The sequence below is a fragment of the Acomys russatus genome, chromosome 29, assembly GCF_903995435.1.
Source record: "Acomys russatus chromosome 29, mAcoRus1.1, whole genome shotgun sequence".
Taxonomy (NCBI): Eukaryota; Metazoa; Chordata; class Mammalia; order Rodentia; family Muridae; genus Acomys; species Acomys russatus.
The window spans coordinates 43,263,985-43,291,315 of NC_067165.1; the positions used below are offsets into that span (position 1 = coordinate 43,263,985).

At 49.9% G+C, this 27,331-nt stretch overlaps 1 protein-coding gene and 1 long non-coding RNA gene across 4 annotated transcripts in view; both read left to right on the forward strand.

Annotated features, from left to right (window-relative positions):
* Window positions 1-27,331, forward strand: part of Dnajc11 (DnaJ heat shock protein family (Hsp40) member C11) — a 45,924-nt gene that overhangs the window by 1,574 nt on the left and 17,019 nt on the right. Inside the window, exons 2-4 of the mRNA XM_051171031.1 lie at window positions 15,760-15,889; window positions 18,252-18,325; window positions 21,028-21,129. Coding sequence (XP_051026988.1) covers window positions 15,760-15,889; window positions 18,252-18,325; window positions 21,028-21,129 — 306 coding nt within the window. The remainder of the gene's footprint in view (window positions 1-15,759; window positions 15,890-18,251; window positions 18,326-21,027; window positions 21,130-27,331) is intronic.
* On the forward strand, window positions 10,791-11,489 carry LOC127211210 (uncharacterized). Of its 3 annotated transcripts, none has more exons than XR_007833415.1 (4): window positions 10,797-10,934; window positions 10,983-11,126; window positions 11,175-11,270; window positions 11,463-11,489. It is a non-coding gene; the product is annotated as an uncharacterized LOC127211210 (long non-coding RNA). The 3 variants fall into 3 exon arrangements; XR_007833414.1 differs by lacking the exon at window positions 11,463-11,489 and adding an exon at window positions 11,319-11,379; XR_007833416.1 differs by lacking the exons at window positions 10,983-11,126; window positions 11,463-11,489 and adding an exon at window positions 11,319-11,379 and having other exon boundaries at window positions 10,791-10,934.

A 27,331-nucleotide genomic window follows, 5' to 3' on the forward strand; every position in this document is an offset into this window, starting at 1 on the left:
AACGGGGTTAAAGGAGCCACCCTGTCTGGAATCGGCTTGTTTGGTTTTATATCCCTCACACTGCCAGCTAGTCTGGGTTGTTAGCAGTTGAGCAGACATTGATCTGTTTGCCAGAGCTTAGGTGTTCAGGAGGACATTTGAACCCCCTGGGAGTTTAGGGCCTTTTATTGCTATTGCACTGGGATAGGAGCCAAAGAAATACTTCTTCTAAAGGAATGCTTTACTTTGCCAGTGAGAGCAGGCACTCCCTTACCTGTCTAGTGCTGTTTTTGTCAACATTTAGTGTTGAGTGCCACCATGTCTGCATGCTGACTCTGGGGCTCCCGCATCTCTCTGAGGGTGATGACGTTTTGTTGACTAGAGGTTTTTTGTTTACTTTGTTTTTTCAAACCTGAAGTTAAAATAACATGCTTTAGCTGGAGAACAAAACAAAAGGCTTTTTTTTTTTTTTTTTTTTTTTTTTTTTTTTAAGACAGAGTTTCTCTGTGTAGCCTTGGCTGTCCTGGGCTGTCCTCAAACTTACAAGATCTGCCTGCCTCTGCCTCCTGAGTGCTAGGATTAAAGACATGCACCACCACACCCAACTGGAATTTTAATTCTTGTACTCCTGTGTGTGTGTGTGTGTGTGTGTGTGTGTGTGTGTGTGTGTGTGTCTGTGTTAGAAGAGTTCTGAGTAGGTGCTGTATTTGCTTCCAGGTCTGACCCCAGCACCCGGAAGCACCTTCACAGGGGTCTTCAGAATGTTCAGGGTTCCACCAAGTTCTGTCTTCCCTAGAAATCACAAGCGGAAGTGGCTCTGTAGCACCAGGACACTGAGTTACAGGTTATGAGCACAAAGCCATGATCTGTCCCGGGTCCTGTACGTCCTGCGTGACCGGCATGGTGGCGCTTGGGAAGTAGAGCAGGAGGCTTAGGCATCCGAGCTCATCCTTAGGCCAGTCTGGGCTCCATGAGGCCATGCCTCAAAAAGTGAAGAAAAATTCGATGCACAAGAAAATTAGACAAGGAAAGTCATTGGGAATCTCCTTCTCAGGTTCTAAGCTGCCCCGTGTGTGTCTGCGTTGCTGTCCCAGGAGGTCGCTGGCTAGCGGGACCACCAGATCTGCTGTAAACAAACCTGTGATCCCGAGGGAGGCCCTGTCTCTGCTGTCCTCTCCTGAGGAGTCACCATTAGCCCAGCTCTCCCAAACCAGCCTGGCTTTGTGGGTTCACCGTTAGCCCAGCTCACCAGCCATCCTGGCTTTGTGGGTTCACCAATAGCCCAGCTCTCCCAAACAAGCCTGGCTTTGTGGCTTCACCGTTAGGCCAACTCACCCAAACCAGGCTGGCATTGTGGGTTCACTGTTAGCCCAGCTCACCCAAACCAGGCTGGCTTTGTGGATTTGTGCTGTTAAGATGCAAGGTCATGGCCAAAATCAAACTCATCTGATTTCTGGGGTAATTTTTTCCAAACTACTTGGAGAAAGAATTCTTTAACAGCAAATTAGCATTAAATGTATTGCTTGTTAACCTCTTTGTAGACTTTTTCAGGTTTAAGTGTTGCACATTAGTGTGTATGTGTGCACCACACGCATTCCTTGGAAGAGCTGGGAGCCGCCATGAGGGGTTGGGAACTGAGCCTTTGTTCTCTGCAAGAGCAGCAAGTGTAGTTAACTGCTGAGCTAGTTCTGTGGTCCCTTTCTATAGAATTTTTTTTTTTTATATATATATTAGTGTTCTATCTACATGTACACCTGTGTGCCAGAAGAGGCTTTAGAGGGCGTAGGTGGTTGTGAGCTACCATGTGCTTGCTGGGAATTGAACTCAGGACCCCTGAAAGAGCAGTCAGTGCTCTTAACCACTGAGCCACTCTCCAGCTTTTTTTCTTCCTTCTTTCTTTCTTTCTTTCTTTCTTTCTTTCTTTCTTTCTTTCTTTCTTTCTTATTTGAGACAGGGTTTCTCTGTGTAGCCCTGGCTGTCCTGGACTCTCTTTGTAGACCAGGCTTGCCTCAAACTCACAGCAGTCCGCCTGCCTCTGCCCCCTGAGTGCAGGGAGTAAAAGTGTGCTCCACCACACCTAGCCACCTGTATAGAATTGTTTGTTTGTTTGTTTGTTTGTTTTGAGACAGGGTTTCTCTATGTAACCTTAGCTGTCCTGGACTCACTCCGTAGACCAGGCTGGCCTCAAACTCACAGATATCCACCTGCCTCTACCTCCCGAGTGCTGGGATTAAAGGCATGCGCCACTACACCCGGCCTGTATAGAATTCTTAGCCAAAGTAATTTAAAACTAGTTTGTTCCTAAATAATACAGTCTGGTTCCTTTTTTGTCACTGTCACGTTACACCTTAAAGAATTTCAGTTTAGCCATGCATTCGGAAGCAATAAGATTATCATGAGTTCAAGACCAGCCAGCTCTACATAGCAAAACCCTTTATCAAAAACTCACTGGATTTGGGCTGGAGAGATGGCTCAGTGGGGCTGACTGCTCTTCCAGAGGTCCTAAGTTCAATTCCCAGTAACCACATGGTGGCTCACAGCCATCTATACTGAAATCTGGTGCCCTCTTCTGGTGTACATGCGTCTTTTTTAAAAATTAAAAAAAAACAAAACAAAACAAAAAAACTCCCTGGTTTTAATCAATGTAGTTTTGATCAGCCAGCCTCCTTTTCAGAGCTGTTGGGAGGGTTTTGCTTTTGTTGTGGTTTGTTTTCATAACGTTTCTTAGTTGTGTCTGTGTGGTGTTTTGCTGCTTGTGTGAAGGTTAGGACAGCTTGCGGGAGTTGGTTCTCACATGAGGTAAGTCTAGGGTTGATGCCCATGCGTTTCCCACGTAGATAATGTTCACAGTGTGGCATTCATAGTAGTGACTGTGAGAAAATGCTTGCACTGGGCATGTAGGTTCAGGCCTGGCTGCTCACAGCCAGAGTTATCCAGACAGCTACATTCTTTCTGTCAGCCAGGTGCTCGGCTGTGGAGCAGTGCTGTGCTAGGGAGCTTTGGGTCTGAGGGACCCAGAGCTGTGGCTTTCAGAGTGCTGCCCTGTGTTCCTTCTGTTCCTGGTGGGAGTTCTGCTGCTTTGCATAACCTTTCTGCCAGTTTGCTTTTGTTTTTTGTTTTTTCGAGACACAGTTTCTCTGTGTAGTCTTGGCTGTCCTGAACTCATTTTGTAGACCAGGCTGGTCTTGAACTTACAGCAATCGTCCTGCCTCTGCCTCCCCAGTGCTAGGATTACAGGCGTGCTTTAGCACGCCTGGCTCCGTTTGTTTTTAAGTACGTGTGTTGGTTATTGTGTGTGCGTGTGCATCATGGGGCACTCCTTTGATCGTGTGGCAGCTCAGGTCATCAGGTTAGGCAGCAAGCTCCACTCCCCACCAAGCTGCTTTACATGCCGTTCTTGTTTTCTTTGACACAGAAATGTGGCTAACAGGCGGGCATGGTGGCGCATGCCTTTAACTTCAGCACCCCAGAGGCAGAGGCAGGCCAGCCTGCCCTCCATGTGTGGCCAAGGCTACAGAGTGAGACCTGTCTCAAGTAAATAGCACAGAGGCTAACACATAATGAGTGACCACGCGTTAAGACTTCCTGTCAGCTAGGGTAACGCCATGCACATCGCCGTTTGGGCACGCATGGTGTGAAGTGCTTGGCATAAGTAGACAGCCAGTTGCTATTTGTTGTAGGTTCAGTTAATCATGAAGACTGAGGCATGCCTGTCGTTCCAGGATTTGGAGGGTAAAGACAAGAAGGTCAGGAGTTCAAGGTCCATATCTGTTCTGTGTTGAGTTTGAGATACCCTGTGCCACCTGAGACCCTGGGTCAGAAGACCAAAAAAAAAAAAAAGCGTGTGTGTGGACAGCCTGAGTGTGCCTTGCGCTGACTAAGTTGCTCATCTGTTGTACTGCTGGAAATCAGTGCTGGGAACAGAACTCAGGGCAGAGTGGGTGTGGCGAGTTCCATCTCCAGTCCACCAGAAGAGAGAGGTTATGCCACAGCGTACACTAAGGTGAGGTTCTGTGTACCACAGCTTCTCTGTGCTCCTTTCTGTCCAAAGTGCTGAGTTTCTTCCTCCTTAAAGGCTTGCTGTCTTCAGGGCTTCACTTCCTGCAGAGCTGACTTGGGGTGAGGGCTCTGCTGGAGGTAAGCCTGAGCCAGACTGTACCTCAGAGGGGAGAGCAGACACAGCGGAGGGGATGAAGAGATGCTCCAGAGAGACAGGCAGGCTGAGAGGAGGTGAGGAGCATGGGGTGGCTAGGAGGACTAGGAGGTGGATCTGACAGAGGCTGCCTGTGGAGTAGAGTGCCATGGAGGATGCTAGGCTGGGTTCAATGACATCTCAATGTAGTTAGCCAACAATGCAGAGTTAAATTTACTTCGTTAATGAACCATAAGCCAGTTAATACCTTCCTGCTGTGGACATTTCAGTAATGGCTTCTTGAAATTTTTATGCTTTGGTTTTGCATTACCCAGCCAAACACTTTCCTTTTCTCTTAGATTTTAATTGAAAGCTTTTGTGTTTATTGTAAATTTGTAATAAAACAATAGAGAAGAAAATATGGGGCCTTTAGCAGCCCACTTTGCTTAGCTATGGAGCTGGGCGTTTACTTTTACTAAGCATCTGTTTTAATTCTGCTTATTTCATTTCTACCTTTCTTGTTCAAATAAGGGTTTAAAACAACTAAACAGATTGACGAGTTGAACACACGTTTTAAAGAAGTGCAGGCACAGGTCTAAAAAGGAGAGGTGGCCGCTGGGAATATTGTTGCTTCATTGCTGCTGTAAGGACACACCTCGATTCCACTCTGAGAGGAGCAGCTGCCTTGAGCCTCCTGAACTGTTGGGTCGGGAGCACAGTGTGCCCTCCTGCTGTGTAGAAGCCAGAGAACTCTCCCGAAGGAAAATGCCAAGCTAAGAGAGAGAGCCCCAGGAGTGTGCCTGAGCTGCCTGGAGCAAATGAAGCTCCTAAGGGGAAGGCGGACCCCACAAGTCCCTTCCACTGGACATCTGGAGCATGTTTCAAAAACCTGTTCGTTTGCTGTGGTGTCTCAAGGGCGCTAGAAAAATATGCAAACATGACCAGGAACAGTAACAAAACCCAGGTGTCTCGACAGAGAGGTTTCTGTCCTTGAAATGACATCGGAAGTCGGTGCTGGAGGGCAGACTGTCCCCGTGAACTTTAAGGGTCATGTGTGCCCTGCCTTTAAACCAATAACAACGCTTTCCAATTCTGGGCAGGTCCCTCCCACTGAACTACCCTACCCTGTCCCCTTTTCCGTCTTTGGTCTCAGCACGTTGCCGGCCCTTGAGCTCTTGATCCTTTTGCTTGGCTTCCAGAGTAGCTGAGACGTCAGGCTTGTACCACTGGGCACAGAAAATGGCACTTTTTTATTTAGAATCTTGTCATTGCTGACTACTGGTCAGGTTTGTGTTGCTGTCTTCAGGGTGTTGTACCTTGGGTGTCTTGCTGGTTTTCTCTAACGCTGCTAAGCAGGACCCAGAGTCCTCTTTAGCCCCTTGCTCCTTTCTCCTTCATAGGTTGCCTGTTTCTTGATCCAAAAGTATAGAAATGGCTAGAGGAGGCAGAGTCATGTGAGATATGGTATGTCCACATGACCCCTCCTGACCTTAGTGACGAAGCTTGGACACAGCCTAGCACCTTGAACACCGAGCTCCTCGGAGCATTTGTTGGTGATGCCTTTAAAGTGCACACAAATTGTAATGGAGTCTCAAAGGGTGTGTGTGAAATCCAGCTTTAATGAAGACAGACTCTGGCATGAGGTCAAGGCAGCCTTAACTGGGGGTGATGGGGGTGACATTGCCCTGTCTGAACCTGTTTTTTCATCCTTAGAGTCAGGCACTTTTACTGCTCGCAAGGCTGTGAAGTGTGGCGCCTGTCTGATACTTCCTGTACAGGTGCACAAGCCGGTCTGCCGGCCTTCTCTGGGGCGGGGGATAAAAATAAAGAGTTGAGTGTGGTGGCACAGGGGAAAGTGGGGGCTGGAATGGGAGCCAGGTTCAGCCGGGGATGTTTGGAGAGCTGGCTAGATGTGCACCTGTGATCCCAGCACTTGAGCCAGATTGCAAGGACTGCTGTGAATATAAGGCCAGCCATGTCTATACCGTAAGATTTCAACAAAAACAGAAAAAGAAAGATTGTCTCCAAGGGTGTGTGTGTGTGCTGTAATTAACCACTTAAACATCTGGGTGAGTCCCTGGCACGCCCCTCTATATTGCCTTGCATTTTCTTGGAGCCAAAGCACACACACATTATTAACTTCTAGCTAGCTCCTGCTTGGGAGTTCAGAACCAACTAAGACAAGTCATTTGATGATGTGTTTGTTTATTTCTGTGATAGTAGGGCTTTCCCCTAAGGCCCTTGTATGGCAGGCACCTGTCCCACCACCAAGCTCTATCTAGCCCTCTTTTTAAACTTTTTGTTTATTTTTAAGACAGAGTCTCTCATTATATTACAGAGCTGTACCATCAGGCCAAGCAGATTTTATCTTTTATCATCCTTGGTCATTTTATTTGTAAACTGAGGCTTCTGAAACCAACCCACATGCTGTCTATTACACTGCAGTGGCCAGTGAGAGCCGTGGAGACTGGAGGTCTGTGTGGGGCCTGTGGCGCTTTGCGCATGCTTCCACTCTGCTCTCCTCAGGCTCTCTTCCCCTGTCTGTGCTCGCCAGCTGACTCTGTTTCCATCTCCATCGGCCCCGAGTCTCACCCTCTGCCTTCTGGACATTGTGCCTAGGAGAAAGTTAGGTCCGCGCCCTCCTCCAGGCCTGAACAATCCTCCAGTTACTCCGTGGCCTACCCACGTCAGCCCTTCCCCAGGACGGCTGTGATGGGTCAGCAGTGAGCCTTGAGTAGTTGCACACCTTCAGTCTGGGCCTGTCTTGGGGAAGTAAGCTGAACAGAGTTCCTCCAGCATCTAGGTCCACTCCCTCCCCCCTCAACTCAACTCTGAACCCCTCTTGCTGTTTCCTCGGGTCTCTCTGACTTTGGCTTCTGTTTCCACAAGCTGTCAGGTTAATATTGACAGACAGTATGCGCTCATTGCAGAACCCAGGCTAAGCACAGGCTCTGCCGTTGAGCCGTCCCTCCCACCTGAACACAGAATTCTTTTGAGAATTCATCTCATGTATCCCAGGCTGTGTTATGAACTCTCTAAGTACTGGAGGATGGCTTTGAACTCCCAAATCCTCTTGCCTCCATTTCTTTTTTGTTTGTTTTGTTTTGTTTTTTGAGACAGGGTTTCTCTGTGTAGCCTTGACTGTCCTTTAATCCCAGCACTCGGGAGGCAAAGGCAGGTGGGTCCCTGTGAGTCCGAGGCCAGCCTGGTCTACAATTCGAGTCCAGGACAGCCAGGGCATTTCTGCAATACATCTCTGTTGTTGAACAGCGCAGGACCGATCTTAAATGTTTACTAAAGGAATGAGCAGACTGACAGATGTCCAAGTTACTGGCTGCCTGATGCCTTCCTACCTCTTACCAGTGTGTTCAAGTCTTGCTGTCCCCAGATGCACTTTCTAGCAACTTGCTTCCTTGGGTCTTTTTTCTGGTGGTACGCCTCAGCCTCTCTCTCTCTCTCTCTCTCTCTCTTTCTCTCTCTCTCTTTAAAGATTTATTTATTTATTATTATGTATACAGAGCTCTGCCTGAATGTACACTTGCATGCCAGAGTACGGTATCAGATCTCATTATAGATGGTTGAGAGCCATCATGTAGTTGCTGGGAATTGAACTCATGACCTCTGGAAGAGCAGTCAGTGCTCTTAACCGCTGAGCCATCTCTCCAGCCTGCCTCAGCCTCTCTTAAGGACCTGATGCAAGTTAAAGTCACCTCATGTCCAACTTAGATCTCTTTTCCTTAACTTCCGTGCCACTAATGTAGCATTTCCTTCCTACTGCCAGGTTAAGTCCCTATGCACGTTGGTCTCCCTTTTTTTTTTTTTAATTTCATGCTTTATATGTATAGGGTTGGGTGCTCATAGACCTAGAGTCACGGTGGCTGTGAACTGCCAGGTGTGGGTGCTGGGACCTGCCCTGGGTCCTCTGCCAGAGCAGTGCAAGCGCTTTTAACTGCTGAACCGTTTCTACAGCCCTTGTTCATGGGTGTTACGAATGGAACCACATCTGGTTTGTTGTCTCCTGAAGGTAGCGACCATTTTGTGTGTCTTTGGTGGTACCCAGAGCCTAGCTGACATCACTCACTCACCCTGCTAACAGGAGCGGTGTGCATCAGGTAGCCTCCTGTTATATTTTACTTTGTGGAACACCCACCCTGGGTTCTTGTTTTGTTCTGTGTTGTGTGTATGTGTGTTCCTGTGGGTGTCTTGTTGCCAGGAGTTGATGTGGCTGTTGAACCCAGAGCTTGCTGATTCAGGTGTTTAGGTAGCCATCTTGCTGTGGGGGTTCTGTCTCCTGAGTACCAGTTTCAAGCAGGCTGCCACACCCACCTGCAGCTTATATGGTACCAAGGATCTGAGCTCTGGCCCTCACCCTTGCGCAGCAAGTGCCACATCTACTGCACCATCTCCGAGGTCCCAGTGCCCTTGAGTTGAGGCTCAAATTGGAGGTTCAGCCTTCATATTGCTTGAGGAGCTGGCTACCAGAAGGAATGTCTTCATCTTTGTTTTGGAAAGTCTGTGCTTTTACTTGCAAAAAGTTGGATACAAGAGGAAAAGGCTGCTCACACACAGTGATGCAGAGCAGTGAGGCTTGAGCATCTGTGCAGGCCTGTGGAGAGCACCCGGGAGAGGGGGCATCGCTCTTCCTGCTGGGTTTGGCCTTTTCTGTCTGGCAGATATCGATTGTCTTGCTCTCGGATTCTTTACTGTGCTGGGAAAGGTTGCCTGTTTGTCATCTTTTGCGCCAGCACAGTGATGGCGTCCGTAAAAGAAGACAAGTTTCCCGTGGGTGGGGGCTCTTCGCACACTGCTCGCTTCGGCAGCCGCGCACAGCTACATTCTGCAGGCGTAGAGGCTAGTCCATCTCTTCCTCCTTGCCAGGTTCTTCCCCCTGGTTAGGGTGTTACTGGTTGTGGGTAAGTCCCTCTGCCCACGGTGTGGAATCTCACAGAGGCTGAATGAGGCAGACACCCAGGGCATGTGCCGTGGAAGGAAAAGAGAAGGCTGTGCTGAGCAGGCAGATGCTCTCAGTGCGTGCAGGGGCCACGTGTGAGGAGGACGCACTACGGAAGGGAGGGCCGAACAAGCTGGCTTCAGCTGCAGGCTTCTTCCCAGCCCCAGGAGTGCACGGTTTAGTCTCTACAGTCAGTATCTGCTGGTGACAGTGAGCTGTGGCTCCTCCACAGAACGCTCCTATCTGCCCAGACAGACGTGCTGTTCACTGCTCCAAATCAGCTTCTTCTCAGGCCTTTACTAGCCAGTGTGTGCTTTTTGGTGTTCTGTTTTGCGTTGTTGCCCAGCAGAGTGTCGTGGAACACAGAGGCAGTGGTGGGTCTGCCTAGTCAGTAGGGATACAGGCTTCAGAGAGAGAAAGCCTCGCAGCTTTGTTCTTCCTAAAGTGATGTGTGCTTGAGTTGACTGACTGTGCTGAGCAAGCTCTGTTCGGTCTTCACAGCGCTGAACAAGAACATAAGCACGGCCCAGCATGGTGGCGAGCTCGCCCCTTTAACCTCAAGCACTTGGGAGACAGGCAGGCTGATCTCGGTGGGCTTCAGGCCAGCCTGGTCTATACAGAGAGTTCCAGGACAGCCTTGGCTACACAGAGACCCTGTCTCAAAAGAAGTAGGAGAATAAAAGAGCAAGCATAGTGTGGCCATTGTGCACCTGCCACCAACTGTTACTGCCTGTGCACCTGTCATATGGTGGGACTGCACCTCCTGGGGCCTGTTTGCTGTATACATGTCACTAGTTCTAGGTAGTCGTTTGTCACTTCCAGCCTCAGGTGTTCAACCGTCTCAAAGGGAAAAAAAACAAACAAGCAATAAAGGTGGAAAACCTAGGCTGCCAGTATGGCCCAGTGAAAAGGCTCTTGTTGGTACCTGAGTTTGATTCTCCCTTTCCCATAGGACCCACATGCTGGAATGAGAGAAAACTCCAGAAAACTGTCCTTTGACCCATAGATGTACTCTGTCATGTGTTCATGTGTGCACACACACAGAAAATGTGGTAAAAAATCTTAAGGTGGGGAGGAACCTTTGAGGTTTGAGGCCAGCCTAGACTGTCAAGGTGAGCGTCTCACTGTGTTGGTGAGAGGGCGTGGCTGCGTCTGAGGTGCTTGTGCTAATAGTCGGTGTTCTCTGTCCCCTGCTATGAGGTGTCTTTCTGTGTGTGTTTTTATTTCCTTTTCAGGTTATTCTTTTTCCCTGTCTATGAAAATGCCAGTTGTTTTGTGTGTTCTGTTGTATGAAAATTGTGTTGAAGTTGTATGAGGGGCGTGTCTCTGTATAGTTTGGGGCTGTTCCGTAAGCAGGGTGTGTCGTCCTGGATTAAGTGTCTGTGTTCCTTCAGCTTGCGTATTGTTCTGGCTAGCACTGTGTTGATCAGAAAGACACCTGTGCCTTGCTCCAGATCTTACCGTGTGAGGTGGCAGTGGAGGTAGAGGGTTCATGTGTGGGGGGGGGCTGGTACATGTGGGGCGTGAGGGTAGCGTGTGTATATGAGGTACATTTGGGGTGCGGTGTGTGGGTGTGGAGGGGATGGGGTGTGCAAGTGGGTTTGTTGCACCAGCACCTCAGAGCTGGTTCTCTTCACAGTGGGCTCTAGATGGCAGACCTCCCAGCTCGTATAGCAAGTGCCTTCACCCACAGAGCCACCTCTCTTACTTGGTGTCTGTGTGCCTGAGGTTGAGTGTGTCGCAGCCCACCCAGGACACGGGCTGTCTGTGCCTGAGGTTGAGTGTGCCGCAGCCCACCCAGGACACGGGCTGTCTGTGCCTGAGGTTGAGTGTGCCGCAGCCCACCCAGGACACGGGCTGTCTGTGCCTGAGGTTGAGTGTGCCACAACCCACCCAGGACACGGGCTGTCTGTGCCTGAGGTTGAGTGTGCCGCAGCCCACCCAGGACACGGGCTGTCTGTGCCTGAGGTTGAGTGTGCCACAACCCACCCAGGACACGGGCTGTCTGTGCCTGAGGTTGAGTGTGCCGCAGCCCACCCAGGACACGGGCTGTCTGTGCCTGAGGTTGAGTGTACCACAACCCACCCAGGACACGGGCTGTCTGTGCCTGAGGTTGAGTGTGCCGCAGCCCACCCAGGACACGGGCTGTCTGTGCCTGAGGTTGAGTGTGCCGCAGCCCACCCAGGACACGGGCTGTCTGTGCCTGAGGTTGAGTGTGCCGCAACCCACCCAGGACACGGGCTGTCTGTGCCTGAGGTTGAGTGTGCCGCAGCCCACCCAGGACACGGGCTGTCTGTGCCTGAGGTTGAGTGTGCCACAACCCACCCAGGACACGGGCTGTCTGTGCCTGAGGTTGAGTGTGCCACAACCCACCCAGGACACGGGCTGTCTGTGCCTGAGGTTGAGTGTGCCGCAGCCCACCCAGGACACGGGCTGTCTGTGCAGAAGGCTTTGGCGTGGGGACACCAGCCTTACAGAATGTTTGAAAATGTTCTTTTCACTTTCTAGAAAATGTTTGGAAAAATTAACCTGTGATGTTAGGGCTCTTTGTTGGGTGATTTTGTTCAATAATTTGGTCTTTTGAAACAGGGTCTTACTCTATAGCCCAGGCTGGCCCAGAATTCATGCAGGCCTCCTCCTCTGTCTCCTGAGTGCAGGGTTCCCAGCATGACCTGCCATGCCTGCCTGGTTTCTGACTCCGTATCTGTACTAGTTGTGAGCCTATCCTCCCTTTGTCATTTCGTCTTTTAAAGTTTTCTTCATTTAGTTTGTTTGTTTGTTAGACAATTTTCTGCTACTATAGTAAAATGCTTGAGGCTGGGGACTATGAAGAACAAAAGGTTGCTATGGCTTATCTGCAGGACAAGAGGACGCAGCAGCTGCCGCGTGTGCTAATGAAACGTGTGTGGCACCTGAGGGGTGATGGCAGAGAGCTAGAGCAGGCAGGGTCCTGATCTCTTCCAAGAGCATGCCACTGTGACCGTGTGACGTTCAGCAAGCCAGTCTCCTAGCATTAGCTCTGGGGACCAAGCTTCTGAAGACTTTGGAGGGCATTCCTCAGGTGGTAAGGTTGGAGGCTGACTGACACTTCTCGCTGTTGGTGCTGCAGCTTGGGGTGCTGGAGCCCATACCTAGTCCTGTGTGTGCGGAGATGCTGCGCACCACTGAGCTGCAGCCCAGATGGGGGGGGGGCGGCAACGCAGTGTTTGGTTTTTATTTTTTGACACAGGGTTAGTCTACCTTAGCTGGGTAGAATTTGTTACGTGTCAAAAGCTAAAAACCAAACACCGCCTTAAACTTGTAACCAGTTCTCCTGAGTGCTGGGATTCTGCCGTGCCTGGCTTCTTGGTGGTGGTGATGGTGGTAGTGGTGGTGGTTATTAGTTTGTTAGCTAGTTAGTTATGTGGATGGATGTGTACATACATTTGTGGGTGTGGGTAAATGTACCTATGTACTCCCAGAGGCTACAAGAGGGTGGGAGGAATGAGCAGCTCGTCACATGAGCGCTGGCGTCTGAGCCCTGGCCTTCATGGCTGAGCCACTCTCAGCCCCGCTGCATGGCTTTCATGTGGTAGTTACAGACTCCCCCCCTAGCACTGCCTTCCTTTCATCCTGTAGCTTTTGGCATGTTGTATTTTGTTTTCCTGTGCTTTAAGTATTTAACCTGCCCTATGATTCCTTCTTTGATCCCTGGAGGGTGATAGGAATAATTCTTGGTGTAGTGTCCATCTTTTAAGTTCTGTTGCAGGGCTGGACAGATGACTCAGCAGCTAAGAGTCCATGCTGCTCTTCCAGAGGACCCTAGCATCCTTGTTGGCAGCTCAGAGCCACCTGTAACCCTGGCTTCAACGAGCTACATCTCCCTCTTCCGGCCTCTGTGGGCACTGCTTACTGTTGGCATAGACACAGATAAACACGCACGCACGCACCATAGAAGTTTAGAGATAAATGTAGTTTGGGTGTCCTTGTTAATAACATCTCATTACCTTCTGAAATGGTATCAGGAGGTGAGTGGTAGTGGAAAAGGTTATCATTTATGAAATATCGACCCGGTGACCTTAGCTATTCAGGTATGATGAAAGGCCCAATCTAGCTTTTATTGAGTGTGATATTTATTAAAAATGAAACTTCTTGTTTCCATTACTTAATCAATAGCAATGTAAGCCATTTGTTAATATGATTAAAGGTGGCGTTACAGACTAGATTTCTGCCCCCCAGACCCTGGGCTTAATTTTTATACCCAGAATGTACCTTTCTAACCTAGAGTCAGTCAGATCCATTTAGTCCTGGTAACTTTTGAAAGGCACAAGAAAGAACAAAGTTTGCAGGAAGGAGGCCAGACCCAGTGTCTCACACCTATAATCCCAGCACCGAGCGGCTGAAGTAAGAGGGTGCATGTGACAGTCACATCGAGGCCATGTTAAGGTGGAAGTAGAGAGCAGTTCCACAAAAGTACCCGCTGGTCTCTACGTATGCACTGTGGCACCCTCGTGCTCACACACACAGAAACATGCTGTACACAACGGGCTTTTTCCCCCTAAATAAACACAGGGCCTGAAGTGATAGCTCAGGGTGAGAGTGCTTGCTTCTGTCCCAGAGAACCAGAGTTCAGTTCCCAGCATCCTCCACGTGAGCTGGCTCCTGTCCATCAGTAACTCCAGTTCCAGAGCATCCCATGTTCTCTTCTGGCCTCCATGGACACCCTCGCATGCATGGGTGCGTGCACACGTGTGTACACAAACACATAGTCTTCAAGAAACAAAAATGTACAGCGATGAGTGTAACTGCTGCTCAGTAAAGAAGAGCTCCTGTGAAGTCAGCAGTGCGCTGTCAGACTTCACGTGTGTTTGGTTTTCTGCTGTCGCCTGCTGGGATTCAAACGTCAGGGCTTTGTGCAGGTGGCAACAAGGAATGTGTTGCATGGTTAGTGTGAGCTGGGAAAGCCTCTGGGACAGGAAGAAAGATCAGCAGTGACTGACGAGGCCTGGCCAGCCGGTGGGTGTGCTGCCGGTCCACTCTCCTGCCAGTGCCTGTTACTTACGCCAGGATAGTGCCCCTCTGACCACACCAGTGCCCACAGCTGTGGTTGCCCTCTGGGGTGCACTGCCAGCCTTGCCTCACCATAGCTAAGGGAGGAAACAGAGGGTTCTGAAGAGCCACCCATTGTATGCTTCTGCTGTGTGGTGAGCTGTTTCACCACATTGTCACGCTGTCCTTGAAAGGAAAAGCTGATGGGCTTGGCAGTGGCCTGGCCGGGGTCAGGACACGGGCCATTGCACTCCTCAGCCTCCTCAGGCCCTGGAATAAAGGTCAGCACAGAGCCACCCAGTGAACCATGGGTAACCAGATGGGGAGAGGGGAGGCAGCCCGCCAAGAGCTGCTGCACAGCACGTTCCCAGGGCTACCCCAAAGACAAGGTGGAGGGAGATTAGTGACAGAAGGACAGAGTCTGCCTGCTTCTCAGAGGCAGGGGGCTGTTGACCGTCTCTGATGGAACAGATGGCTGGACCCTCGTGTGGAGATGCACAGCTGGGCCCTGTGGCTGGCCTGAAGGACAGCTGCAGGCTTCAGCCTCGGCCGGTGCTCTTCTGAGTAACAGCCACATTGGGCCGTTGGGAGGTCAGCCAGCAGGCCTGTGCCTACTGCACGCCTTTGCAGCCCTCCTCTCCCCCTGGGAGTGCCTCAAGATGGGCGTCAGCACCTCTAGTAGGGCCTGGTAGGATGTGTGTAAGAGCCATACCGGAGATCGTTACTAAAGCACAGATCAGTTTCGCTTTTTTGTGGGTAGAGAGAGGGGGAAAAACAACCTTAGTCCTGGAATGGGAAGGTCCTTGAGAACTCAGAGAAAAGTGTCACATGTCCCGTTCTTTATCACTCTCACCCCAGCTCACTGTGTCACTGGACCCTCTTCTTGAAGACCTCCACTCCAATACCTTACCTAGGGCACTGTCGTTCTTGGTGGCCCATCCCCACCTACATGGCTTGGCTCGCTCTTACATGCGGTCGTGACCACACGGGGCACTTCTCTTATCAAGATGGGGATGAGGGATCCGTGGTCTCAAAAGCTGGTTCCAGGCCTTCCCAGGGCCGTGGAATGACTCTGCAGGGGCTCGCAGTGGCTGCATAGCCAAGGAGAAGGTGGTTATGCCGGCCTTGTTCCTGCACTCCATGCCTGTGTCCCCACAGGTCTGTCAGGAAGGACCTTCTGTTTACCCCATTTCCTGTATAGCTTCCACTTGCTCCGGGCGACTGACATTTTAGTGTGTTGCTTTTACACCCTGGACTTTGGCTTTCAAGAGCTAGAGCTAGTGCGTATTAAGTCCTCTCTGTCAGGGATGAAGTCACCAGGCTCATGTTCCTGTGGCACCTAGCGGTTCTTCCTGCGTACTGTCTGCTGTGTGTAACTAGCTGACTTGAGTTCAGAAGCATGGTGAGCCAGGGTGCAGACAGCCACTCATATTCCCTGTGATGGCAGTGTCCCCAGCAAACACATTTGCTATCGATGTGCATAATTTATCACTTTATTAACTGTGGAAATGGAGCCTTATTGGGGAATAAAGCATAACTTGATTATGTCCTGTGCAGAGGGCAGACGCAGTGGAATGTGGCTGACAAGTCCCCGTCTCAAGGCTGATTCCGATAATGATAGTGTTTAAGTACCATTGATTGTCCTCTAATTGAATTTCTCTTTCTTCAGGCCTCTTCTGAAGAGCTGAAGGCTGCCTACCGGCGGCTGTGTATGCTTTACCACCCGGACAAGCACAGGGACCCGGAGCTCAAATCACAGGCAGAGCGGCTGTTTAACCTTGTCCACCAGGCGTATGAAGGTCGGTGGGGAACGTGGCTTCACGCACGCAGACATTCGATTTTTAAGAGACTTGATTTGTAGACGATAGAGAGACGGAGTCCTCAGAGGTGTATAAAAGAAGTGCTTGGTTTGGTACTATATGCTGACAGGGCCTTTGAAACAGTCGGGGGGTTTGCTTCAGAAATCAATATGTGTCCAGTAAGAAGAAAATGAGAGTCCAGATGAAGAGAGTCCAGGTCTGAACGGAGGAAGGTGCCCAAGCTCCAGCTGGTTCCTAGTCCGCATGGTGGGGGTGCGGGGGAGGGGGCAGGTACTTGCAAAGCAGCTTTCTTTGTCCCCCTTCCCTCCCCCTTCTTCTTCTTCTTCTTCTTTTTTTTTTTTTTTTTTTTTTTTTTTTTTTTTTTTTTTTTTTTTTGAGAAGCCACGGGACTTTTTATCTATCCTGAGTGGTTTTGCTAGTTGTGTATCAGTCAGTGTAAGAGAGGTGTAACGGAAGCTGGTGTGGGAAGGCTCGTGGGAAGTAGCGCCTGGTCATTTGGCAGCCTGGGGTTAAGGCTTATCCATAACGAGGAAAACTTGGCTGTCTGTCTCTCGGAAGAGATGGCTTCCTAATGCCAGGTGAGCTTCATGCTATCTAGGCAGGCAAATTTTTCTTTTCTTTCTTTCTTTTTTTTAAGATTTACTTATTTATTATTGTGTATACAGTACTCTATTTGCATGTACACCTGCAGGCTAGAAAAAGGTGTCAGATCACATTCTAGATGGTTGTGAGCCACCATGTGGTTGATGGGAATTGAACCCAGGACCTCTGGAAGAACAGACAGTGCTCTTAACCTCTGAGCCATCTCTCCAGCCCCCTAGATGAGCAGTTTTAAAGTGATTAGAATGGTAAAATGTTTTACCATGATTTTAAAGATAAAAGCTAAAATACATTAAGTCACTCTTAGATTTATAGATTAGGAAAAATCGGGCTAGAGAGATGGCTCAGAAAGCACTGGCTGTTCTTCTAGAGGTCCTGAATTCAGTTCCCAGCAACCACATGGTGGCTCACAACCATCGATAATGAGATCTGGTCCATTCTTCTGGTGTGCAGGCAGAATACTGTATAAATAATAAATAAATAAATCTTTAAGATTAAGAAGAATCAGTTACTGGTTCCATACCCCTGGGATCTGCTCCTTAGTTGGCGGCCAAAAGTCAAATTATGTGTCTCTACAAAATAACAAGACTCCTCACCACAGGTAGAATAGCAGGTGGCATGTTTTACCTTACAGATTTTACCAAAAGGCTGAATTTTGCCCAGATTGGGGGAAGGCACACCTTTAATCCCAGTGGGAGGCAGAGGCGGGTGGAGTTTGTGACCAGTAAAAATTGGGCGGTGTCGTATCATGCCATGCCATGCCTGTAGACAGGGTAATTCTCCTCAGGCTGCGATTCTCATGTGTAAAAGGCCACATGGTTCTGCTGATCTCACATGTGCACATAGCCTGCCTGTGTAGTGTAGAGATTTGAAGACAGGTAAACAGAAGCCTGCCTCCTGAGGAAGTGCTGTAGCAGCAGGCCCAGCAAAGCCCTGAGAGGGTCTTCTCTTACTAAATCAGTACAGCTCAACAAGTTCGGCTCTGTGATTTCCAGTGGTCAGCATTTCTTTCTTCTCCATTTGATTTGAATATGGATAGGCTCATTTACATTGCTTTTTAATTAGGCCTAAAAATATATGGGAACCTCAGTGGAGGACACTAATCCCAGCAGAGCTCGGAGTAGAGCTGGGCTGCAGTTGGCCTCTGAGAACTTCTTTCCTTGGTTGAGGGAGCTGTTCTCATTAGGTGCTGTGGCCAATGGTGTGTGTGTATTTGTAAATGATTTTCAGGTGGGTGTGGTGGTGCGCACCAGGATGCCCGCACGTGGCAGGTGGGGGCGGGGTAGTTAGCATGTTGCTGGGCACTGAATGAGTCGGGGCTACATGAGACCCTGGTTTGTTTGTTTTTAATTACAAATAACGACAAGTACACCGAAAACAGAAGTCTTGGGTTGGTAGTGTTCTCAAGTAAATCAGCTGGTGCAGCGAGGCACCAAGCAGCTTTCGAGAGAATGGCTCTTGTGGGGCAGGTGGTGCTCTCCTGCCATCTCGGCACTCAGTAAGCAGAAGCCTGAAACCAAGACCAAAGCATCTCTCCTTAGAGCTGCCAGAGCCAGGCCCTGCTCCTCACCGTGCACCTGGGATGCATTGTGGCCGCCGTTGGGAGCCTGCTGGGCCTGAGCTTGTGATAGGGAGAGAGAGGAGGGCTGTCCTCCTGACCGTGTACACTGCCTTCTCGGGACCAAAGGGGAAGTTCGTGCTGGGTAAACATGTTTGATCTTTTTTTTTCTCCCCATTGCAGTGCTTAGCGACCCCCAAACACGGGCTATCTATGACATATATGGGAAGAGAGGCCTGGAGATGGAAGGATGGGAGGTAAGAGACGCAGTCTAGCGTCTGTGGTGACAGGAAGTGAGTGGCACTCACACGGCTCTCACTGTCTCTCACGCGCGCCAGCACATAGGCCTTCAATGAAATTAAGAAACAACACCTATATATTTATAGCAATTTGGGGTCTTTCTGCCATCAGGAAGGGGCAGAGCGCAGTGTTCTGGTGCCGCAGTGCATTACAGCTGGAAGGCTTATCCCAGGCCCAGAGCATGCTGTGGTGGTGTGCTTCACCCTGCAGGCTCCTGAAGCTCTGGGGGGCCTGGAACTTGTTTTGTAGACCAGCAGACTAGCTCCAGCTGTGGGAGGGCTGGAGCTGGCTGCCAGTGCAGTGCCAGTGCCCACGTTGAAAATGAAGTTTGTATTTTCCTTAGAATTGAGAAAGTTAGACTATGGACTGTGAACACTTGGACAGCCTGGGCACTCATGATGGCTGGCAAGTGGAGTAGAAACCATGTAACTCAGATGGCCTGTAAACTGCTCTCAGAGGCCCAGCTCCAGCCTGCAGCCCTGTACATTACCCATGTTCCTCTGTGACAGTGTCTAAGGAAGCTGTCCTCTTGTAATACAGCCATGTACCATGAGCTTTCGAACCATCACAGCAGAGGCAACTAAGACAGCGTGAGGAATGAACTCAGTGTTGTTTGTTAGTGGAAACCCACAAACCCTGTAAAGTCTGGATCAGGGCAGTAGGAGTGTGCGGTGCTGATGTTGCAGACTTGACTGGCAGTCCATGGCCATAGAAGATGCTGACATTGGGACTGGAGAGATGGCTCAGCCATTTTGAACACTGGCTGGTCTTCCAAAGGCTGGTTCAACTCCCAGCACTTCTATGGTGGTTCATAACTGTCTGTGACTCCCCCTGTTCTGACCCGCACAGGCATAAGGCACACAAGTGCTACAGATACTGCATTTCAGCAAAAACCCATATATATAAAGCAAAATTTTAAAAATTAAGAAAAAGAATTGATTTTTTAAAATATTAACATTACACCAAGTATGGTTGGCACATGCCTTTAATCCCAGCACTCTATGGGAGGTAGAGGCAGGTGGATATCTGTAAGTTTGAGGACAGCCAGGGCTACAGAAAGAGAGGCTTGGAATTAAAAAAAAAAAAGTTAGGATCCTAGACTTTGAGAGCCAACAGTGCTCAGGGACTGTGGCTGTGGACATTCTCTCTGAAGACGAGCTGCCCACCCCCACCTGCCTGGAGACACTCTTTTTTTTTTTTTTAAAGATGTCTTTATTATGTATACAGTGTACATGTGCAGGCCAGAAGAGGGCACCAGATCTCATTATAGATGGTTGTGAGCCACCATGTGGTTGCTGGGAATTGAACTCAGGACTTCTGGAAGAACAGACAGCACTCTTAACCTCTGAGCCATCTCTCCAGCCCCCTGGAGACACTCTTTCCCTCTTCCTGAGCCGGTCTTTCTGGCCAGCCCAGGACGGGGCATGGGTGACGGGGGACTAACTGGTCCAGATGAACTGAGCTGCTGTGAGTTCACAGGTTTCGTGTGATACGCTCTGGGGGCGGGGCAGCTTATGTAGCACATGGCTAAAGTTCTAGACACCTACACTAGGGACGCCCTCACCCAGGACCATTTGTTAGTATCAGAGCATCTCGTGAATACTGTGATGACAGAGCCTTATGGCTGCCAAGAGGGAGATGTGTGCATCCGGGAAGTGTCTTCACTATTCTGGGGGGGGACCAGCAGTTCTGCCTTGGCAGTTGGTTCTGATTCTGTGTGGAGCTTATGTACGGCGTGGGCACAAATGAAGGACCCAGCACCTCTGCGCTGTCTTCACTGTACTGCATTACAGCTGTAACCAGCTAACTGCCAAGGTCTGAGCCCCAGCCCACTGCACCACGCTCCCATGCTCTGTGTTTCTCATGCAGGCTTAGGGTTGTGTTGTTGGAAGCAGGGCGCTTAGAAGTCATGTGGTGCAGTGTCCGCAGAGGCCTGATGGCCACAGTGGTCTTGCCCTTTGCATGGAGCTCATGATCTTCCTGCTGTAGTGCTCTAAGAAAGGCCGTGCTCCAGTGGTGTCCCCAGCACTTTCCTGTTGTCTGCTGTTTGACCCCTAGTGTTGTTGGACCTGAGACTGCAGCGTCACTGGCAGCTCAGTGCCCAGCCGTGTCGTACACAGGCCAGCCTAGGATTCTTAGGCACCCATCCTCCTTCACGTGACTGGAGATCTCAAGTTTTGTGATCCTACAGTATGCCTCATTGACAGCTGATGTCTCGTTAGGAAATTTGAACTGTAGAATTGTCTCCACAAGGTTCCTGCAGCCTCTGAGAGGTTACTAAGCTAAAGAATGCCAGTGTCCGGAGAGCCCAGAAGCCAGCAGAGCCTTGCTTTCCTCGCAGGATTGGTAGGAAGCTCTTGGCAGCCCCTTCAGTATCTTTTAGAGCCCTGGGGTGGCCAAGCCAGTCCCTGGCGTGTGCGTGTGTGTGTGTGTGTGTGTGTGTGTGTGTGTGTGTGTGTGTCTGTCTGTGTGTGTGCGTGTGTCTGTGTGTGTGCATGTGTCTTTGTGTGTGTGTGTGTGTGTCTGTCTGTGTGCGTGTGTCTGTGTGTGTGTGTGTGCGTGTGTCTGTGTGTGTGCACGTGTCTTTTGTGTGTGTGCTGTGTGTGTGTATAGAATCCAGGTGTCCTGGCCTCAGCTGTCTCCCTCAATTCTGTTACAGGTAGTGGAAAGAAAGAGAACCCCAGCTGAGATCAGAGAAGAGTTTGAGAGGCTCCAACGGGAGCGAGAAGAGAGGAGACTACAGCAGCGAACCAACCCTAAGGTAGCCAGCGCCACCTTCCGGAGGACCTGGGGAAAGCCAGGTTCAAAATAACTAAATGCTTTCCAACTGACAACATATAAAACGGGGGGCGGGGGGGGGGTCAAAACCTTGTTGCTTTTGGGACGGGTGATACCTCATGTTGCAGCCGAGCTGCTGCAAGACACAACCATTCAAACTGTGGAGGAGTTCAGTGAGCCCCCCCGGGTTTGCACCATCATGGCTCTCTAAACTGTAGAGGAATCGGTGAGCCCTGGGTTTGCACAGTCACGGCTCTCTAAGACCTTTCCTCCAGTGAGCTTCCCGAGCCCTTGGCAGTCAGGGATCAGTGAGAAAAGGCCGCCGGCCAACAGCTTACGCACTGAGGCCGTTAGTGTGTGCACTGAGCAGTGCCTCTGCCAGACATTGCTGTGGTGACCCCAGTCTCCAGACTGGAACCCCCCAGAGTTAACCGATGTTTAACCCAGTGGCACATGGAGTCAGCCCTTTGGGCAGTATCTTTTTCCTTCTTTGAGGGAGGTCGTTCTGAGGTGTACCCCACCTGTGCGGCACCCATTGTACTGAGTGACTAATTGACCGTGGCTTGGCCCTGTCCAGCAGTGAATGGTGTTCAGGCTGGGCCCTGTCATCCTGTCAGGATGGCCCTGCTACAGCCTGGCCCTGCCATGATAAGGAGCTAGTAGCCTTTCCATTGCCTCTTGAGGAGCCTGTGTCTTCTTGCCGTGAGGTTGGAAGAGAGCTCTGCAAAGTGCTAGGAAGCGGTGTTTTCCGTAAATCTGTTGGGATGGATCTGGGAAGCACAGCAGGTGACCCTCTGGTCACATTCATTCTAGCATTTGTAAGACATGAAGGTATGGAAGGATTTGGTGTACAGAGCAGGACTGTTAATTTGAATCTTGCTTTTCAAAGTATGTAAAAAAAAAAAAAAAAAACCTGGTGTGATGGCTAACACCTGTAATTCTAGCACTTGGAATGCTGAGATAGGACTGTTGTGCATTCAAGGCCAAACTGGGCTACATAGCAACACCCTATCTCCAAAAAAAAAAAAAAAAAAAAAAAGTACACACAGTCAAGGACTGAGGCTACACCCAGGGGTAGCTTACTTACCTAGCATAATGCAAACCAAACACAGGCTCACAGCCCCAAGACTGAGTGTGAGGAGGAGGGTTCAAGGTGTTTGCCCAGCATGCACAGTGCTCTGGGCTCAATCCCCAGCACTATGAAACAAAAGTGTTTGCAGTTATTGGCAGTATCCCAGAAGACCTCTTGAGATATAGCCCACAGATGTAGAAGATAAGATACTGTGCTTTCATAGAACCTATATAGGTCTTCTTTTGTATTCAAAATTATCTCTTAAGACTGTGGGTGGACTTGGGAGGCAGAGGCAGGCGGATCGCTATGAGTTTGAGGCCAGCCTGGTCTACAAATTGAGTCCAGAACAGCCAGGGCTACACAGAGAAACACTGTTTCGAAAAACCAAAAAAAAAAAAAAGACTGGGGCTCCTTATGGATGCAGCACATGCCTGTAATGGGTGGGGTCCTAGCTTCAATCCCCTCCTCTACACACCCCCAAAAATGCCATCCTTAGAGTACTTAAAATAGTGGAATGGTTTTTATGCTGTATTCTGCTTAAGGGGTAATGATAAGAAAACAGAATATGAAACCTGTACATGTTCCTGAATATGTTAAATCCACGCTTGGATCCATGGGTGTGGATTTGTGGGTACAGCTGCCCATAGTGGACATCGACACCTCCTCTCCTGTCAAGCCCCCGACAAATGTGGATTCGGTCGTCCAGAGTGGCAGCACGGGGCTGAGCTGAGTCAGAAGATGGGGGCTCCACTGTGCCACTGATTCCCACAGGGATCTCACAGCACTGACCTGCTGGAAGGTCCGTGTCGGTGCATGGAGAGGAGGTGCTGAGCAGACGGCGCCGGGCTGAGGCAGCTCAGCTGTCCTGGCTGGAGTTTGCTGCATCTAAGCATGAAGCAGTGGGTGGAGAAGTCAGCCTGTCTGCGTCAGTAAAAGTCACTCTTTGGGACTTTACAGCAGGCAGGTGAATAGCATAGATGAGAAACAATGACTGACAGGTGGGCGGGACTCGAAGCAAACTGACCTATGTTCAGTTTTCTCATGTGTGAAAGGAGAGCAGCTGTCCTACCTTCTGTGCCAAGTCATTGAAGGGTTGAGTTACATGGACTAAATCTTACCTCAGCAGAAGGTGATCTCCCCATGCAGATGCTGAGTGGTGCTAGCCACAGCAGCCTCAGAGCCTGACTGACTTGGGTAGAGTGTTGTCACTTGCAATGTGGAAATGGCCCTCTAATGCCTCCCTCCATGGCCAGGCTGCCACTTGCAGAGAGCCCGTGGGGCACAGAAGGGACAAGCAGTGTGCTGAGCTTCAGTGTGTGGCTACATGTGAGCGGAGTGCACATGCATGTGCCCAGGTGCCAGGAGCAGCACGGGAAAGCCGTGGCCTTGAAGGCCAGGACCCTAGGTTGAGAGTCAGACTCCACCTTGCAGTCCATGTAGGCCACGCCTCTCCAGCCTCTGCTTGCCTTCTCCCAGCATGCAATGGGAGGTTTTCTTGGAGACTCATCCTGTCCTATGGAGTCATGTCTTAGGACCCCACTATTTCTAGTTTCTCTGTAGCCTTGGCTGGCCTTGAACTCACAGAGATCTGCCTGCCTTTCTAATTGCCTCTTACCGGCCTTCTCTTGCCCTGAGCAGATAAAGCCTATGTCTGTTCTTCCCACTCAGAAAGATAAAACTTAGTGCTGAGGTCACGTGTCCCCGGGCCCCTCCATAATGAGCTAGGGTAGAGGAGAGGGCTGTGGCTAACAGACCATGAGGTTCGTTCACATGGCCTGGTGACATTGCCTTCTGCCTGGGCCACTGTGCCCTCCTTCCTGTTTTTAAGTCTGGTTGATGTAACTCACCATGCTGCCTTTCAAGAGGCTGGAGCCTAGACTAGGGTTGCTGGGCGCTGTGCTCACGTCATGTGAGCTGGTTGGCTTCCTGTCTGCCCGTGACACTCCCAGAAAGGCTCCATTGTCTTCACACATGATGGCCTAGAAACATAATTCAGCTTTATCAGAAAAAAACTTGAATAGTGATTATATCAGAGGAAACAAATAACCATACAAATACTTATAAATCCGAGAATGCTTTCATAAGGACATGAATACATTGCTCTCTTTTTTTCTTTCTCGCTCCTGTTTTTTGAGACAGGGTTTCTCTATGTATACCGGGCTGTCCTAGAACGGAGCTCACTCTGTAGACCAGGCGGCCTTCAACTCACAAAGGTCTGCCTGCCTCTGCCTTCAGGGTGCTGAGATTAAAGAAAATTGTTATGGGGATGCAGAGATGGCTCAGTGAGTAAAGGTGCTTGCTCCCAATCCAAACAACTTTAAGTTTGGTTCCCAGGGTCCATGTGATAAGAGTTCATTCATAAAAGTTTTCTTCTGTCTTCCACGTGTGCATGCACACACGTGTGTGCTCTCTAAATACAGACAGTTTAAGATGGTTGTTAGGTTTCTATGGCAGAATGCAGCCATCATAATGAGCCTGCTGTGGCTCTGGTCTGCTCTGTGGATGTGGTTTTGGAGTTAGAAAGCTGGCCTGCCTACAGGTTAGGACAGGACGAAGCCCATTGGAACCCATATGTTTGCTGTGCTCGGTGGCAGAAGGCCAGAGACGGTCGCATGCAGAAGTGGGCTGCAACTGAAGTGAGAAGGGACAGACGCCAAGGTGACGAGTCTGGGAAGTCATCATAATGAAGAGCTGGCTGCATGGCCCTCGGCCACGGATCACTGTCCACAAGGCTGTGGTGGGCAGGGTCTTCGGTGTTGGTGCCTTCCAGTCTGCTTCTTCCTAAAACTGTTGAGTCTGGGTGGTCCAGCTCTCAGATAAGATGACATGACTGATGGCTGGTATCATCAACACAAGAGCTGTCTTGAGGCCAGTGCAAAAGGGTCAGATGTCCCATCGCTGTCAGCCGCCTGTCCCATTTACTCTGTTGCTTTATACAACACCACAACCAGGTACCTTAGAGAAACAAGGGCCAGCTGAGGTTTGGGAGTTTAGAGGTACACAGAGGAATGGAGGCATTCGGTGAGGGGTAGGCATGGCTGGAGCAGGAAGCCAGGACGGTGAACCGGAAGCGTTGTGAGATTTGAGACTCCAGCCAGGCTGCGTGCATCACCTGAACCTGCCCAGACAGTGCAGCCAGCTGGGGACCAAGTGCTAGAGTGCCCAAGCCCACTTTTTCCCTCAAATCACATTGTCTTTGGAGAGACTTACAGCTAATAAAGAGTCGTAGTAAAATTGTAAGGGCTAGGGCTGGAGAGACGGCTCAGAGGAGCTGGAGAGATGGCTCAGAGGTTAGGAGCACTGACTGCTCTTCCAGAGGTCCTGAGTTCAATTCCCAGCAACCACGTGGTGGCTCACTGCCATCTATAATGTGATCTGGTGCCCTCTTCTAGCATGCAGGCAGAATACAGTATACTAATAGATAAATAAATTAAATAAAAAAGAAATTGTAAGGTTCGGTCTAAAGGGGGTGGGAGCTTACTTATCCATAACCATTAATGAAAAAAAGAAGAGTACTGCAAGTGTGCCAGCTGCAGTTTCTTTGTGGACAGGACACTCAGGAAAGAGCAAACAGTGGCTGTGAGAGATGTGCTTGTCCATTCTTCTGATTGGCTTGGGTGGCATCTGGGATCTGGTGGCATCCCATAGGCTGGTTGTCACCAGCATAAAGGGGGAAAAATTAAAATCTCCTTCCTGTGGGTTGCGTCTTTTAGCACATACACACCCACAGTCACAGAGCTCTGAGTCAAGGCTCTCAGCTGCTCAGTTTCCAGGAGTCTTCCTGTGTGTGAGGACCACGTGTGGCTTATTTCTCAGTGGCCATCTTTAGACACTGTTGGCAGAATTAAGTGCTCAGCAGGTTGTCAGCAAACTGCAGCCCAGGAGCTGAGAATAATGCTTTCCTTAGAGTTTTGTAAAATGCAAAAGAATATTTTGATGTTGGACTGTTAGCACACACCTTTAATCCCAGCACTGGGAGGCAGAGGCAGGTGGATCTCTGTGAGTTCAAGGCCAGCCTGGTCTACAGAACCAGGGCTACACAGAAAAACCCTGTTTCTTAAAACAAACAAACAAAACCTAAACATGTGAAAGCCAGACTAGAGCCCAGCAGCACTCTGCTACATCACGTGTGCCTGGTTTGGGTTTCAGCCCCAGAGCTGAGTGCTCAGTCTCAGCATGAGTGCCTGTGCCCAGGTTACTCTCTGAGGCCTCACTCTGGGAAAGCAGGCAGAATCTTGGTCAGAAAGACAGAGTGCAAGGCTATGGCGTGGCTTATAGAAACACAAAGAGCAGCCTAGATTACTCATGCTTTTCAGGCCAGCTAGGGCTCCATTCAGAGAAACAAAATTGTGGCCAGGTGTGGTGGCAGCGCCAGGGAGGCAGAGACAGGCGGATCTCTGAGTCTGCGGTCAGTCTGAGCTATATAGAACCAAGTCTGTGGTTTACAGTTGGGGTACAGTAATAGTAAAGAGGTCTTATTCTTTGCAAATGCTTCTTCCCTTTGACGAAAGCGTGCTTTGGGGCACCTAACGGACTTAAACGAGAACTTGCACACACAGTCAGAAGCCTCAGCAGACCTCTGACCACCACTCATGTGTCCAGTGGCTGATGCTTTGCTTTAGCCTTCTGTGCTGGGGTCACTGTCAGAACTCAGTTGTAACTTTTTGTTCCTCTCAAACTTGTGACTTCTCTATAAGAAAACATACGGCGAGAGGCAGAGGCAGGTGGATCTCTGTGAGTTCGAGGCCAGCCTGGTCTACAAAGCGAGTCCAGGACAGTCAAGGCTACACAGAGAAACCCTGTCTCAAAAAACAAAAAAAAAGAAAGAAAGAAAACATACGATGTTGGAAGCGAAGAATTCATTATTGGTAAGCTGAGGCCAGCCTTGTGGCCACATAGGGGAGAAATCCTCCTACTGTGGTGCTGCAGCAAGCCATCTGCAAAAGGTTACTTTCTGAAGTGATGGGCGTGCCAAAGCTGACACCTGGACCCTCTCAGAAATGAAGAAATGCCCTAGTCAATTCAGGGTGACCTGACCAGCCATTTTCAGCACAGTTAATTTCATCAAGCAAGTTGTCAGGGGAGCCCAGCATTCTCCTCAGCTCACTGTCAC